The sequence below is a fragment of the Cydia fagiglandana genome, chromosome 9 (assembly GCF_963556715.1).
Source record: "Cydia fagiglandana chromosome 9, ilCydFagi1.1, whole genome shotgun sequence".
In the NCBI taxonomy this organism is placed as follows: Eukaryota; Metazoa; Arthropoda; class Insecta; order Lepidoptera; family Tortricidae; genus Cydia; species Cydia fagiglandana.
In genome coordinates, this window is record NC_085940.1 from 19,232,755 (window position 1) to 19,250,573 (window position 17,819).

A 17,819-nucleotide genomic window follows, 5' to 3' on the forward strand; every position below is an offset into this window, starting at 1 on the left:
AGTAACTTCCGTAACTATTGTTTGTTAAAGTTAAGGGTTTAAGTCCGACTCACGCTAGTGAAATAACATTTGTGTTCGCGGTCCTAAAGAGAATCGTAGTGACTGCATGTAACAGGGAAGATGCTGTGGTGAATTTTCTTATTCAACAATTGATGATATGATTTTGATTTTGAGTTATAGAAAATAGTTGATAATGTCACTGTCGTTAAGTCTAGTTTATTACATTGATCTTATCGGAATATCAGCGCTGGAAGCCACCAGCAACATGCTGAGATGGGGCCATTTCGTGGCACTTTAATCTTATTTTGTGTTTTCTTTTATGCTATGTACTGTTCCGATTGTTTGTGCTTACGAATAAATCTATTCTATTCTATTCTATTCTATTCTTATCAACTATTTTCTATCACTCAAAATCAAAATCAATTGTTTAATAAGAAAATTCGCCACAGAATCTTGTCTATTACATGCAGTTGACTGTAGCATGACTATAATAGTCATTAATCACGATCTTGCACATTGTAATTAAATTTCTAGTGAAGTCCAAATTAAATTAACATTAATAACTATTGTATCTGTCAATAAGTATTTTGTAATATTTCATGTATATTTGTAAATAAAATTTAAACAATTTTTTGGTTTCCAATTTAAGCAAAGTTCCCCGATTTTTACATTAATTTGGTCAGTCAATTTATTCTAGAAGGGTCTTTTGCTAATAGCTCAGGCTCACCGACGACGCAGAGCTAAGCTACTAAATCCCTTGCTGTTTCACGGAAAAAGTGTTAGTAAACCTTCCTTAAACTCTAAAGTAGCAGTGTTTCTAAAACACTGGCTTGGGGCACTCCGCTTGTATTTCTTACATATGATTAGTTTTTATTCAGGCTATTATTATGTACTGCTGCTATTTTATAGCATCAGCGTACATAATAATATTACTTATGGCGTATTTGTGAAGTTTTACCAACAGCCGCTTATGGCACACAATATTAAAGGCTTGGCTTATATCCAACAATAATAGGTTAATTACCTCCACCGATGAACAACTACCAGGCGCCTGGATGCAGCATTAAGAATATTATAGCAAACTGTCTAGTTTTGTTGCTCTCAAAATCAGGAACCATAATTCAGGGCCAGCTCTCCATCTATATAATTACTTACGTCTAGAGGAAGGGGAATCACCTTTATCTCGTGAAGAGGTGTTTACGTGTCTAAAGGATTTATAATAGTAATAACTACAGAATGTAAAATAAAATGTTTAATCTTCTATTGTGGTAAAAAATAATATCTGGTTTGACAAGTAAAAAAACAAACGAAGCTACACTAACTTTTTTTATAATATGTAAGCTGCCAACCTCCGCGGAGGTGTAATTCAGCTGTCTTGCAAACAAGAGGAAACAACAGATAACGTTACTAGAGTCGGAACAAAAAAAGTCTGCAGCGGATTTGATAGCCCCCGCAGCGCAAGTGTCATTTATACGTCATAATTTCATACTACAAAGGTGCATTGTTACTTTAAATTTTTATACTACAATTACGTTAAGAAGACTATTCTTGATCTGATTCTATTTCGCTGCAGACTATCCTTGGTCTGATTCTATTCTATCGCATTTATAATATTCAGGGATTTGACACATTTTTTTTATTTTACACGTTTATACTAAGCCCTCGGTTTTAGCCTCAACCAGTGCCCTCCCTTGATCCTCAGGTTGAAGTTGTCCTTGGCCAGTTCGCAGGGGATGGTGGTCCTCTCGCACGGCGTCAGCTCGTAGCGCTGGACGAGCTGGTACACCATCACCTTCACTTCGCACAGCGCGAATCGGGACCCTGGGAATAATTACATTATTTGAATTTTTCACTTGACCACACACTGAGATGTGATCATTGTGCAACACTTCTTGTACTGTTACTTCTCTGTGTTAGTTGCTAGTTAGTCAACACCAATAGTCATGTTTTTTCTATTTCTATTTAAGAACTGCAATATTGCTTACAGTTTATTTACTATCTTTTAACAACTCATTTTCAGGTACTGGATCTTCGATTACCTCAAAAACAACGATCGAGTTGTTTTTGAGGCAATGGCAGAAAACAGTGACAAAAGTGAAGGAACATCGCCCGTATCAATGAATTCCGCAGGAGTAATGTCTCAACAGTAAGTATGACTCACGCTAGACGGGGCCGTGCGGTGGGTGATCACGTGGTGATTTCCATAGAAAATGAAGTGCCGGAAGCTCCGGCCCGGCCACGGCCCGGTCTAACGTGATTCTTAATGCAGCTGTTGTTGCCATCCGTACGTCACTTTTACTTATCAATACTATGTTGTTTTATAAATTAGTTCCATACCAATGCAGTTTCTTGGGCCCAGACCAAAAGGTAAGTAAGTGAAGGGTTGAATCTCTTTCTTGTTCTCCTCAGAGAAGCGCTCAGGATCGAACTTCATGGGATTCGGAAAGTATTTTGGGTCGCGATGAATTGCCACTATTGGTACGTTGATGCCGTCACCCTTTTTAAGCTGAAATTTATTAGATTTGACAAAAGTGCTGAATGCAGTTGACTGAAGTGATAAACTTTTAAGTGTAAGATGAGATTAGTGGTGATATTGGTGGAAGTCTCGTATCACAAGCAGTATTTTTGTCAGACTTACCAAATATAACTTTTAACAAAGAATGAATCGACGTTAAAAACAGGACGCCATCATTTTATGGTCTTCTTTAACAGTTCCATTTCACAAAATGTCACTATTTTCAAAGCTACGCAGTTGCTATTAAAGAGTTCCGTTGAAATATTTCTCCAGGATTGTACCATTATATCCTGATCTACCTGACAATTGCGAAATAGGAATATTCCTTCTCAAATAATATAATAATAGTCTAAAGCGGCCTGACCGAATTCGATAAATTTGGAAGCCGGTTGTGAAAGACTGAATAAAACGTAAACCTACCTACTACTAGTAGGTGTAAGGGCTACAGTGCATAAAATCTAAGACAAAAGTGCTTTGAAATTTTCTTACAGTATAGGTAGGTACATTTAAAAGTGAAAGTTAGCTTACAATAAAATCTTGAGTAGCTGTGTTGTTGGGTCTCCCTAAATTGTAGTCCTTCGTACAAACTCTGTCTGTTGCAATAGCTGGAGGCCAAAGTCGTAAAGATTCTGAAATTACAAAACAATACAGTTGCAATAACAAAACATCTACAAACCTCTCTTGAAGTATCGCTCGCAGACTATTATTTTTCATAAAAAGTAACTTAGCGCCACTTGCACCATTTCACTAACCCGGGGTTAACCGGTTAAACCTGGAGTTACCAGGGTTACCAGTACAATTTGACACTTTTAACGGTTTAACCGCTTAACAGGCACCTTCTGGGCGAGCTCGCTCCATCGTAGGCCACGTCTACGCCTCGGCTAGTCTGTGGCCATGAGTAAGCCCATTCATAATAAAAAAAAAAAACCCCGTGTTAGTGGGATGGTAAGTGGCCCTTAGGTACTAAAACACAAGAACATGTTCCAAAATCAAACTTTTCATTTATTTCTTACCCGACACCACCATATCCAAATATACCATGTTCTGAATGGAGTTGTAATCAAACTTGCCGCTACTCCTCTTCTCATGCTTTCTTACTTCCTCTGCCAGCTTCTCCTGGACCTCAGGGTTGAGAGCCAGCTCGTAAAGGAGGAAGGTCATGGCCGTGGAGACAGTCTCAAAACCGGCGACGAAGAAAAGAACCGCCTGTGCGATCAGGTCTTCGTCTGTCCAATCTGACGAAAGAAAATTCCTTTTTTTTTCACTCACGTGTATTTAAGTGTTACTTACTATTCGAATACAATGAGTGGTGAGCAGTTTATCATTTGTAAGATGAATTTCAACTATTATTACCTAACCAAAATTATTTTGTTTCATGAATTTATAAATACATTAAATATAGCAGCATGGTTGCATTTTTATCGCTTGTCACTATGCATGTCACTTTCCCATTTACAGACTAGTTAAAACGACATGCCTGTCGTGTCACTATGCCTAGTGACAGGCGATAAAAATGCGACCGTGCTCAGCCCGCAGTACCTTTGTTAATTTTCTTTTTGCCGACATTAGACTCTTCCACTGTAGCAAATCCAGCATCATCATCTTTGGTGGAATCTTCGTGAACAAGTCGACCTGTCTATCAGATAATGCGACATGTTTAGATGAAAAATTCTCTGATAATCTGTAAGGGATTTCTTATCCTTTAGCGACATAATTGCCGCCTTTTTACGAATTTAATGTGTGTTGCATGTGGTTTGATTTGATTGAAGATTAATGTGATTTACCACTACTACTTCTAAAATCTATAAACTATTAATTTTACCTTTCTTGGCCTCCATAAGTAAATGAATCATGTCTGGTCGCAGAATATTGTGCGCTTCACGATCCCTCATCGTGCTGAGTACCAAGTGCTTGAAGAAATTCGTCACATCAGCCGGGAAGAGGTTTATGTTCATTAGCTAAAAATATAGATATTTTAGTTATTTTTTATATATCACGTGTAAATATATTATAATAATATATAATTTATAATAATATCTAGTTTATAATAATATATTATTTTGCAAGGGAGGAAAGTAAAATGAAAGTAATGAGAAGTATCAAAAACAAGGCATTTGAGTGTAAGAGCGTAGTAAAGAATTAAAGTAAGACAGAAATAATTATCCTCAATTTCACACAAAGATGTCTTAATCTTTTGAAATATTGCCATGAAGAGAGATGGAAGAGAGATATACCTTTGCCTAGCAAAGTGATAGTTGACATTTTAAATAATTACAAGAATGATGTAGCTAAGGGTAGTGAAAGTAACCGACCTTCATGAGGCGAGGAAATGACGCATATCCGACAAATTTTAGAATAGCCGCTAAGCCAAAGTTAGTAGTCCTATGTCCCATTTTGTAAAACTCATTGTTTGGCTCCGAGTAGGAGTCGACTTTTAGGCCAAAGGCACTGGACGCTATTACATCATTAGCGTAGTGGGTTGACATGTCTTTGACTTCAATGTCTATGTAATTATCTGCAAGTGAAAAGCGTACAATGATACCACGTCCTTGTTGATTTTATTTAAATCATATATCTACAAGGTATTTGGCAATGACAATGTGACGGTCAAAAAGAAAAATCTTCATCATATCTACATTTTTTTATTTTTATAAATAAATAAATATTATAGGACATTTTTACACAAATTGACTAAGCCCCACGGTAAGCTCAAGAAGGCTTGTGTTGTGGGTACTCAGACAACAATATATATAAATACCTAAATATATAGAAAACAACCATGACTCAGGAACAAATATCTATATGATCATACAAATAAATGCCCTTACCAGGATTTGAACCTGGGACCATCAGCTTCATAGGCAGGGTCACTACCCACTAGGCCAGACCAGTCGTCAAAACTATATCATCATTGGTGTTTATTCGCTTTCTTCATTAAATACCGACAAGCCAACTAAATCAGTTCACTCAGTAGCAACACATTGCAACTAAATGTTGTTAACTAACTTTTCGATTCCTTCAACTGCCGATCCACCGACATGACCATCTGGTTGCCCACCTCGACTATGAATGGCAGCATGTGCTTCATCTTCGAGCTCGTGAACGCTGGGCTTAATGTTGAACGCATGTCCTTCCATTCTTGACCTGAAAGCATTCATTAAATTGGTAGGTACCTATATTTTCTTGACTCTAATTTTTTTTAAATCATTTATTTAGTTATTTCTAGTTTTAAAGTTTATTTTTAATACGCAGGTATTTAAACTAATGGCATAATTAGGAATGAATCGTTCCACGTAAAAACGCTTTTCTTAAACTATTTTCTTTATTTATTTTCCTTCTTAAGTTAGGTTAATTATAATATGCATATAAAAGTAAAATATAAAAACACTTACAAAACAATAAAAACTATATTTTATTTTTATCAATATCACTAAACTTGTAAATCTCAAGACAATTCTAATCATTAGGTACATATTTTTATTTCGATTCATTTATTATAACATGTATAAAAAAAATATAATGAACTTAAATCAACGAGGATCCTTTTGTATTAATGTTAGAGTTTTGTTATTAGGTTCATCCTGTTTTTTACTCGACTATGGAATAAAAATAATTTCAAAAATAGGTATAATTTTAGTAGTTTACGTTTTTTAAGTACATAATTAGTTATCTAGTTACTTATGTAATTAGTTTTTAAAGTAGTTATCTTGTTTCTTATGTGTAGGTATATGTACCTAGGTTTGTGTCGTGTTTTTCATCACAGACTGACACTTCCCAACTTCTGTTTTTAGGCTCCATTTTAAACCGTAGGTACGTAAAACTTTAAAAGTGGATATGTATGCTACTACGAAAAACGTCGTTGGGTTAAACAAATCAAGTATTGATATTTAATACAATTCATTTAGATTTGGATTGTTTTGATTTTGTTTAATATCTTACAGTTCATAATACCCAAATCAGTCCAAATCGTACACCCACCTAAGTATTATCATACCTTGAATAATTTTACGGTTTAGACTCACTTGTTTTTAGTCACTCGCGCGGCATGTTTCGGAGAGCCTAGAAACATGTCGCGCGAGTGACTAAAAACAAGTGAGTCTAAACCGTAAAATTATACAATGTTAGTATGTCTCACAACAGTTTAAATTCGATTATCATACCTTTTAGAGAGAACAAGTTCCTTCCAAATAACGGGTCAGTTTCTGGACTGACGAATCCGCGATGGTCGAGGAAGTGCTCGAAGTCCTTAATGGTGATTTTCTTGATCAGGTCGATATCTCTTAGGCATACCGTGGGCTTTATGAATTCAAAGTTACCCACAAACCTAGAAATAAATTATGATAAATTACCCCCTTAAGGCCCGCGGGCCTACCCGTAGTACCGTAAAACGGGGTGAGTAGGTTTCGCGGAGAGAGTTGGGTTATGAATGGGGAGAGAAGGTTTGAGAGGGGGGTGAGAAGGGATTTTAAGGTTACTTCTACAAAAATAATGTATTCCAATTTAAAATGGGGCTATAGTAATACGCATAGTAAAAAAAAAATCGATCCAACAATCTTCCAAAATCACCTTTGTATGAAAAACCCTCTGTTGAGATTTAAAATTGCCGCATAAATGTACATACTCTAAATTAATTACTGGTCCTTCGAGCCGGATCAGGCTGTGACGCGAGTGATAGTGCAGTGCAAAGTGGACTCTATCGGATTGCACTAAGGACTATAATTGAGTAAGATCGTTCTGTTTATTTAAACTTAGAATTTCGCGAAGTGTGCTTTGGACTTGTAAAATTTTCCGCGATATTTGGGACTTAGAATATTTCGTAGTGTTTTGGACATAGTCTAATTTTCGAGTGTCCGAGACTTAGAAAATTTTCATAGAATTTAGGACATAGAAAAATTCTGTGATTAAAAGACTTTGAATATTTTTCACTAACCTTGTCTTAGAAGTTTGGAACTTAGAAAATTCTTGGAATTTGAACTTAGTCAAAATGGAAGCCTTATTCGTAGTACAAGCGGATAACTTACATCTTCTTCAGAAAACGGCTACAAACTTCAAGAAGTGTCCCAAGGCGAGACTAACCAAGTCATACTTGCAAGTCAGAGTGGAGAATTTAGACAAACTTTGGGAAGTTTTTCAAAACACTCACCGAGAGATAGTGAAGATAGCGACAACAGAACAGCGAAATAGTCACGAATATTTTACGCAAGAGATATACGACAATGGAGAAGAGTTGTATATAGACACCAAAGCGGAGATACTTGCGAAATTAGAAGGAGAGCAAACGAGTCATACATCAGGAACGGAGAAGCAATCCATCAGACCACAGAGCCAGGAAGTGAAGCTACCTAAGATTAATATACCACAGTTCAATGGAAATTACAATGATTGGGGGACTTTCAAGGATCTTTACACATCTCTCATTCATAATCAGAGTTCATTGAGCCCAGTGCAGAAATTGCACTATTTGAAGAGTAGTCTTAGTGGCGAAGCTGAACAACTGCTAAAGCACATTCAAATTACCGAGAAAAATTATGAAGTAGCATGGAATACCTTACACAACAGATACAATAACAAGAGGATTATGGTTAACTTAATCTTGAATAGATTTTTGGGTCAAAAGAAACTGAGCGTTGTATCTGCCAAAGGTGTCAAAGAATTGCTAGATATTTCTACAGAATGTCTGAACAGCTTGAAGAACAATGACATTAGTATCGATAACTGGGATCCAATCATAATACATCTATTGGTACACAAGTTAGATACGGAGTCACACAAGCACTGGGAAGAGGATCTGAAGACATTATCTGTGGAAGACTTGCCGACATTGGAACAATTCAGCAAATTTTTGGAGGGAAGATTTAGAGTTTTGGAAATGGTTCAAAATGCGCACCCAAAAGAGAAGCCTCAAGTTAGAGCCAAGACGTTTCATGCAACTGCTACGCCTAGCAGTAACACAGACTCCAACCAACAATGCGGTTTTTGTAACGAAGATCATTTCATCTACAACTGCAAGGAGTTTGCTAAATTGGATCCCGAGCAACGATCCAAGGAGGTTCAAACTAGGAGTCTTTGCTTCAACTGTCTACGGCCTGGACATAGCGTGAGATTTTGCAAGCGTAATACGTCATGCCTGCGTTGTAAGAGGAAGCATCACACACTATTACACGTTACTAAACCTAACACTGTATCACTCGAAGAAAAACCAGAGAAAGAAAACAAAGAGCAAGCTACACCAACAATCAACATAGTATCTCACTGTGCCTCTCAGAGACGGGTTACTCTTTTAGCTACAGCACTAGTGAATATTATGACAAACAGAGGAGCACAAGTAGTTCGAGCACTCATAGATCCTTGTTCGGAAGAGTCATTTATATCAGAGGAGACAGTCAACAAACTACAACTCAAACGAACAAGGGTGGAGGGTCAAGTGACAGGTGTTGCGAAGATGTCGACTCCAATCAAGCATGCGGCGGAGATACAAATTGTGTCGAGAATTAATGAGAGCTACAAGCTGAACTGCACCGCTTACGTGACGAAGGAAGTTACTGACATAATGCCTGTTACGAAGATCGATAAAGAACAATGGTCTCAACTACATGGCTTGGAGTTAGCTGATCCCACATACTACAATCCTGGAGAGATAGATTTGTTACTTGGTGTGCATGTCTATACAGACATTTTAATGAGTGGAGTCATCAAGGGCAAACCAGGATCACCGATAGCGCAACAGACGTTATTCGGATGGATAATTTCGGGCGGAGCACCCGCCGAAGAGCACGGGAAGAATGGAAGAATTGTTAGCATGCATTTGAGTGTGAGTCTAGACAACATGCTGCAAAGATTTTGGGAATCGGAGACGCTAGATAATGAGAGCAAAGACACTCTGACGCCTCAAGAGAAGAGAGCTGAAGAGATTTATGAGAAAACACTAGCGAGAGATGAGGATGGAAGATTCATTGTTGGACTACCATTCGTACGAGATACACCGATTGTTCCCGAAAATTCCCGTTCAATTGCTGTCAAAAGACTTGAATGTCTAGAGAGGAAGTTAGCACACAACAGCAAATTGAAAACTGAGTACGATAACGTGATTAACCCTTATCTTGGCATCGTAACACCCGTGATACATGGAACTTAAAAAAATCTAGCAGGTTCACTTTATTACCTAACACAATAATTCTGCCATCAATATGTCGAGCTACCCTCCTTACTTATAGAAAAAAATAATTGACACGAGTGTCATTGTAAATTAATTAGTAATAATCAACATGGCGCCGCGGAAACAATAGATTTCGGTTCGTACTGGAAGTTTTGCAGTTATTTCTTATGTTAGTATATATTTTTCCATAATCTACATTTTGATATCTTTACTGTCTCTTAGTGCATACATATTTATAATGTCTTCGAATTTAAAAACATTTAATACACAGAACCTTACATGAAACTGTTATGTATTATATTTGATACACTGCCAAGAATTCAGAAATGTACATATCGAAAGGATTGTATTACATTTAATACATTGCCAAGTTATCGTCAAAATATTTTTACATGATTTTTAATTTTTTTTAATTCTGTGGGGTTACAAAACATGCTTCTATTATTTAATATTAGTTGTCGTATTATTTAGTTATTAAACTTTGATTTTTTTAAGTACTAGATGTTATTTAACAATATATTCGTACGCTGTAGCATTATTGCTACGCCGTAGCCCGTAGCACGGAAAAATATGTGTATGGCAAAAAATAGCCCATAAATAAATTAAAAATATTTTTTTTTTTACTTTTAATTATTTGTTTACTTTTCATATTTACTCAACTTTTTGCTGACGACTTTTTTGAAACTTAACGGGATCTAATTTTCCGCCCATGTGATCAGGTATTCGTAGATATAATTTATTTTTACAGGTTTAATAGTCATCAGATGCTTTAGATTGCATTTAATTAGTAGTAAATGCTAATTTCTGTTGCATTATATATTTTATTTTTATTAAAATCTTAATTTTTCTTCTAAAAAGCAGGTAACTATTTTGTCGAGTTATTGGCATTGTATCAAATATGATACATATGATTTTCCGAAACTGGAAAATCCTGGATTTTTTTTCTTATTTTTTAATAGTCTAGTATGCTCAATAGGTGACAATAAACTAAAAAAATGTTAATATTTAAGATATTTTGAGCCTTGCCAAGATAAGGGTTAAAGAGTACCTTACGTTAAAACACATGGAACCGGTAGGCAAGCCTGAAAAAGATGAGAAAACAGTCTACCTTCCACATCATGCTGTGGTTCGCGAGGATCGGGAGACCACGAAAGTTAGAGTAGTTTTTGACGCATCCTGTAAAGGATCTAATGGAGTATCTCTCAATGACGAACTACTGGTTGGACCGACTCTGCTAGAAGAGCTAAGAGACGTTATCATGAGATGGAGACAAAACAAGATATGTTTTGTGGCAGACATTGTAAAGATGTATCGACAGATCAAGGTTCGAGAAACAGACACTGACTACCAGAGAATTCTGTACAGATTCGATCCAAAAGAAGAGATTCAAGATTTCAGAATGCTTACAGTAACATTTGGCACAGCATCAGCACCATATTTGGCAATAAGAACACTAAAACAGCTGGCCAAAGAAGAGAAAGACGCATTCCCTATAGCATCTGAAATTATAGACAGAGACTTTTACATGGACGATGTACTTACAGGATTCGATGATGTGAAGTCAGCATTAGAAGCACACGAAGAGCTGAACAAAGTAATGAGCAAAAGTGGATTTGAGTTACAAAAGTGGGCTTCTAACAGCAGAGAATTTATGTCGGCCATACAACCTGAAAAGAGAGAGAGAGTTCAAATACAGTAGACATGAATAGAAAGAGCCAAATAAAGACACTCGGAATAATTTGGAATATTGATGAAGACAAACTCAAAGTTACACAAAAAGAAATCAATACTGAGAAACCTGTCACAAAGAGAAATGTACTCGGACAGATCGCTTCACTTTTCGATCCGTTGGGTTGGTTAGCACCAGCAATCATGAAGGCAAAGATGTTCATGCAGAAGCTATGGCTGGAAAAGCTAGATTGGGATGAGGAACTACCCACAGATCTAAAAGAAGAATGGATCCAGTACCAAGAAGACTTACCTGCGTTATCAGCGATACAGATTAATCGTTGGACTGGTTCTAGTAAAAATTCAGCGATCGAGTTACATGGATTTTCTGACGCATGCCAGACAGGATATGCAGCAGTCGTGTACCTCCGAGTTATACCCAAAGATCTCGGAGTAAATATCTATGGAGCGGCCATTAACAGGCGTTCCCCTCTGCAAAAAGATCGCGGCCGCCGGTCAAGGAGGTTATATAAAACTAGTTGCCACACGTCATACGCCATTCAGCAAATGTCAGTCTAAGCGGAATGATAGGAGCCGAAAATGCCGAATTGCAGCATTTTATCATGCAAAATGAGATCGGAAACGTCTAGTCTACAAAAAGAACACGTTTCTTATCATATTTAAGTACTATTACATCTAAATATTATCAAATAGTGCATTAATTTTGCAAATAACTAAAAAACATTGTCAATCTGACAGTGATACCAGTGATATGATATTAGATCTAATTTAGGGTAATTCTAAAGAAGACTTTCTAAATATTAATTAGGTACGAGTAGAATTTCTAATAGGAAATATTATGCGAAACTCTGCGTAGGGGGCGCGACTACCACAATCCATCACAATCTGGTGGTCCGCCGCGGAACAAGAAAATTTAAATTTCGTTATCTAACCTCTCTATCACTATTGCATATTTGAGCGATAAAGTGAAAAGAGAAAATTTACTAGCTAGCTTAGTGCTACACTCTGGCGGCAGAACATTGCAGTAATATGTCCTATTTGCTATGCTTTTTGTTATATAATTTATGTAACACATTATTTTCATATAACACCTTAGTTTCATATCAACCTAATCTATTTAATCAAATTAATAGATCTATAAGAATAAAGAAAAGGGGGACGGGGGATCAAAAAGTAGTCGAAACCATCTCGCGTGATTTGTGCACAACCCCTAAATAACGTAAAATTACCGATAGACTATTTTTTGAAAATTAATTTTTCCTTTAGTTTCTACATATAGCTGGTCAAGCAGATCTTGTCAGTAGAAAAAGGCGGCAAATTTGAAAAAAGTAGGCGGGAAGGGATATCGTCCTATAGAAAATTAGAATTTCGCGCCTTTTTTACTGACAAGATTTGCTTGACCAGCTATATATTTTTATTTAACATGTCAAATATATTATTAATTTAAGGTATTTACGGCTGTCACTTTCCATAAATAGGCACTTTTAATTTATTACTCTGGTATCACCGTACCAATATTAGTGATGGGACACCATAAAAACCAAAATCGGTAAAATCGATATAAACATAATGAATAATATACAGATGGTCATGATGACTAGCGAACACCATCCATATCGTACAAACCTCAAGGTGTGATATTCCTAGGCAGATGATGATCTGCCTAGTGACCACCAGCCATATCGTGCTAACTTCAAGGTGTGATATTCCTAAGCAAATCATGAAACGCCGGCATGTCATGATCTGAAATGGCTTGACATCCTACTTATAGTACGTGTTTGGGTAGCGTATGATTTTAGTACCTACCTAGTATCTACGCATTCTGCTCCAAATGCCACATAGAATGCAGCACTAGAAGTGGCAAAAAATGCAAAAGGCAGATTATTAAATGGCAGCGTTTCATGATATGCCTAGGAATATCTCGATATGCCCGATTTAACGATCTACCGCCGATATATATACTAATTATCCCCTACTCAATATCCCTTAAATGACATCCTATGGCCGCGTTCCATCTCTGTCATCATGCAGATCTGGATGCTCGATAGTATATTGCATTGCTTTCAGAAGTAAACCAACATGTAAAATATTAACTAATGAACTGATAATAAAAAAATCATTCTATATCAGCTTGCAAGATTGGCCCTAAACAAATTGACAAACTATTAGAAATAACATCTAAACAATACAAAAATTGAAAGTTAGTAAAATGCTGGTACAAAGACTTGATATTGTATTATTATTATAATTGATAAAAGCAGAAATTAAAATTCATTGTCAATTTTATCGACAATATTATCGACGCGTCCCTCGCACTACCTAGGTTTACTTAGAACTGACGTCATCTCGTTCACGGACAGGGTTGTCTGTGTTTGTTCTTGTACTTGTGTGAATATAGTTTTTGCTAGTGTTTGATAATTTTGTCGTGTGCGTGTGTAGCGACGTATGCTAAAAATGCATTAGTGTTAACATTATTTGTGTGCGTTACCTCGTCCCCCGCGCCAAAAACGACAGAATTTTTCAGATAGAAATTAGTGCGCGTCTCTACTCCATAGATATTTACTCCGAGCCAAAGATGGATCACCATGTCAAGTGGCTCTAATTACAGCAAAAACAAAAGTTGCACCAGTTGTTAAACCATTGTCTTTGCCACGCCTTGAGCTATGTGGAGCTTCTCTACTTAGCAAACTCATGAAACACGTGATGAGAGTTCTAAATATCGAGTTGCAACAAACCTACGCGTGGGTAGACTCCAAAGTGGTTTTAGCCTGGATAAAAGGAGATCCAAACAGATGGACACCCTATGTCAAAAATCGAGTGATTGACATAAGGAGCAATTTAGACACACACTGGTTATATGTCAATACCAAGGATAACCCAGCAGATCCAGCTTCCAGAGGTCTGTCACCCAGCAAGCTGAAACAAAATCAGTTATGGTTCAATGGTCCGGAATTCTTACGAGAACCTGATTTCACCATACCCGTCGACTCCATACCTGAAACAGAGTTAGAGAAACGCTTGTTAGTGAAATGTAAGACAACAACCATAGAAACAGACTCTGAAAAGCTTACCTTACTGAAGAAATACTCGTCACTGCAAAAACTTCTGGACGTTATTTCATATTGTAGAAGATGGCTGAAGATCCTGAAAAAAGAAAAGAATGTTAGTAAACATATAACCTGTGAAGAAAGAGATGAAGCACTTACCTTGTGTTTAAAGATGTCCCAAGAGATAGAATTTCCTGAAGAGATTGATCACCTGAAAAGTAGAAAAGCTATTAAGAAAAGCAGTCGTCTACTGCAATTCACACCTTATCTGGATGATAAAGGTATTATCAGATTAGGAGGAAGACTGAAGCACGCAGAGTTGAGTATGGATCAGAAGCATCCTGTTATAATAACTAAAAACAACGTATTGTTACCTGTTTTGTTGGATGATGCTCACAAAAACACTCTTCATGGAGGGCCGCATCTCATGACACCATATTTGAGAAGCAAACACTGGATAATTAAAGGAGGTTCTTCAATAAGGCAGTTTTACAAGAAGTGTATAACGTGTGCAAGATACAATGCGAAGACGAATACTCAGTTGATGGGCAACTTACCGGAAGTTCGAGTAAAACCTTCAGGCCCTTTCCTTATCAGCGGTGTTGACTTTGCCGGTCCCATCACATGCAGAATGAGTAAAGGTCGAGGAGCTAAGACATACAAGGCATATATTGCTTTATTCGTGTGTATGTCTACCAAAGCCATACATTTGGAACTAGTCAGCGATATGACCACAGAAGCGTTTATCGCTGCCTTCAAAAGATTTGTGTCTAGACGTGGTCATTGCAAGGAACTCTGGAGTGATCATGGTACAACATTCGTTGCAGCTGAAAAAGAATTATTGAAGATGTGACAACAAGGTCGCAACGAAATCCCAGAAGACTTGCTCAAAAGTTTAGACGACAAAGGAACTCGCTGGAGATATATTCCCCCTGGAGCACCAAACTTTGGAGGACTATGGGAGGCAGGTGTAAAATCAACGAAGTATCATCTGAAAAGAATAATGCAAGACGCAACCCTGACGTTCGAAGAATTTTATACGGTACTTTCGCAAGTTGAAGCGTGCCTTAACTCACGTCCATTGGCTCCATTAGGCGATGATCTAGATTATTTGACACCAGGACATTTTTTGGTCGGCGAACCCTTGATTTGCTTACCAGATCGCAGTAATGAGCAGAGTAACATATCCAGCTTATCGAGATGGCAGTTGACCCAACGCATGCTACGAGATTTTTGGATTAAATGGCAAAGCGAATACCTTTCTCGTTTGCAATTGCGTCCAAAATGGAATACACCTAAGAAGGATTTAGAAGTTGGAGAACTGGTATTGATCAAAGATGGAAGATTTCCACCAGCAAACTGGAGAGTAGGTAGAGTACTTAAGAAGTACCCTGGCACTGATGGATTGACTCGTATGTATGACATTCGCACAGCTTTCGGGATCACACAACGGCCGATTACCAAGCTGTGTCGACTTCCTAACTAGTGATCAAGGAATACTTCCTTGGCGGCGGAGGATGTTGAGATTTAAAATTGCCGCATAAATGTACATACTCTAAATTAATTACTGAATTGATCGCTAGATGTCTCTTTTTAAAATGCAAACTAGCTAACGGTATGTTTTCCAAAAACAATGGAGTCAAACAGTTTCCATGGTCAAGTCAGTAACCAAAAATAAAGTGACAGTGATACAGTGAAGTAGTAGTAGTAAAAGTAACAGTGTTTAGTGATAGGAAAGTGAACTTTAAAGTGCAGTGTATAAGTGCGGATTTACAACAGTCAGGTGCGAACACCCTCTCACCCCAAATACGATGCACTACGGGGTGAGGTGGGTTTTCCTCTTTATCGTCAAAGTTATAAAATGGAACTACCCAAAATAAAATACAAACTAAAATACAAACGTCCGAACCACTTATTATATACACTATTCAGTTTTCACATGTAAAAATAAAATTTTATCGAGGTTTGAAAGTCAAATTTCACCCAACTCACCCCATTTTACGGTACTAAACAATTCAATTCATAGAGTACTCACTCTATACATCGGTTTTGGTACTTAAAAGACCATTATTTTCGCAGTCGACATCTAGCATCGAGTAGTGGAATTAACTGTACCGCTACTTGATATTAGAATTCTCTAGTGTTGCGACTCACGAAAATTGTATTAAACAACAATTTACAACTAATATTAAAAGCAGAAGAGTTGAAAATAGAGTTCCGGTTAATCCGGTTATAAGATTAGTTGAAAATTGTTGAGTTAGACTTACAGACCTATTCAGATTTCGAGATAATCACAAGATCTAAAGACGATTTAGAGATCAACTAGATCTAAATTAGATATCGACTAGATGTGACTTGGATATCTAAGTCATAACTTGTCAAAATCGTTCAAGAGGACCTCCAGAATCGCGGAAACATCAAATTTGACATATCTATCTTACAAATATCTTTAAATTATCCATATCGTAACTTGTTGAAGTCTAGTAGAAATCTAATTCATTTTCCGAATCGAGCCGTGAATTAGACTTTTCGGTTGTAACATCTATTGTCAAGTAGCAGTTACTGATAATTCCTGACCTCGATACTAACTAGATGCCGACTACGAAACTAATAGTCTTTATGGTACTAAAACTGATGTATGGAGTGAGCACTCTGTGTATTTTTTTCTCTATGATATTGTTTTAGCAAATCATACTGCCTTATTCGAACTTCAAGATATTCTCAAGAGACGACACGTATACTAGATCCATTCTAGATACGTCATGGTTTAGATATCAACTAGTTCTCTTTTGCAGTGCAATTCGGGCAACTAATGTCACTTTTACGTTAGATAGAGTAAGAAATCTATTAGATGTGAATTGGATGTCTAAGTCATATCCTGTGGAAATTAATCGTTCAAGAATACTCCAGAATCTCGCAAATGACAAATTTGACAGGTTAGATCTTAAACATATCCTTATCGTATCTTGGTGATGTCTAATAGATGTCTATTTTATAATCCGAATCGGGCCCATAGTCTAACATGTTTTGTATTAATGACATATTAATTAATATTAACCTTTCTTCAGGAAACTTGTTATACAGCTCACCAACCAAATCAATAAAATGCTGAGTTCTGAATATTATAGGACTCATGTTCCCCAGCAGGGGTACGGGCTTTAAGTGTTTGACGCCATGTTTGCTGAATCTTGAGTAAACCTGTCGGCAGTATAGGTATACTGCTGCCACCAGGGCTGCGGTCCATATGTAGAGCAACATGATCTGTGGGATCTAAAACAATTATCGTAATGGCTCCTACACGATGGGCCAACGCCGGCCACTCCAAGGGACGCAGCCATGCGGTAGAATGAGATAGCAATATCACTTGCTCCATCTAACGCATAAATGCGTCCCTTGGAGTGGCCGGTGTTGG

At 37.1% G+C, this 17,819-nt stretch overlaps 2 protein-coding genes across 3 annotated transcripts in view; one reads left to right on the forward strand and one right to left on the reverse strand.

Annotated features, from left to right (window-relative positions):
• LOC134667540 (prominin-like protein) overlaps positions 1-17,819 on the forward strand; it is a 494,736-nt gene that overhangs the window by 331,883 nt on the left and 145,034 nt on the right. The gene's annotated exons all lie outside the window — the stretch shown is intronic.
• Positions 1,240-17,677, reverse strand: LOC134667553 (cytochrome P450 9e2-like). The gene is made up of 10 exons (XM_063524979.1): positions 17,466-17,677; positions 6,676-6,839; positions 5,522-5,659; positions 4,828-5,030; positions 4,338-4,473; positions 4,055-4,147; positions 3,529-3,750; positions 3,044-3,144; positions 2,338-2,506; positions 1,240-1,821 (listed from the first exon to the last, which is right to left on the reverse strand). The coding sequence occupies exons 1-10, from the start codon at positions 17,663-17,665 to the stop codon at positions 1,655-1,657; spliced, it is 1,593 nt and encodes a 530-aa protein (XP_063381049.1). The 5' UTR covers positions 17,666-17,677; the 3' UTR covers positions 1,240-1,654.

Bases quoted from the DNA above. Each gene is read 5' to 3' on its own strand.
- LOC134667553 (XM_063524979.1), bottom strand. From the start codon at position 17,665: ATGTTGCTCTACATATGGACCGCAGCCCTGGTGGCAGCAGTATACCTA. The intron at 5,660-6,675 runs GTATGATAATCG...GAATGCTTTCAG, and splicing joins GAACTTGTTCTCTCTAAAAG to GTCAAGAATGGAAGGACATG. The intron at 4,474-4,827 runs GTCGGTTACTTT...CTATATTTTTAG, and splicing joins CATTTCCTCGCCTCATGAAG to CTAATGAACATAAACCTCTT.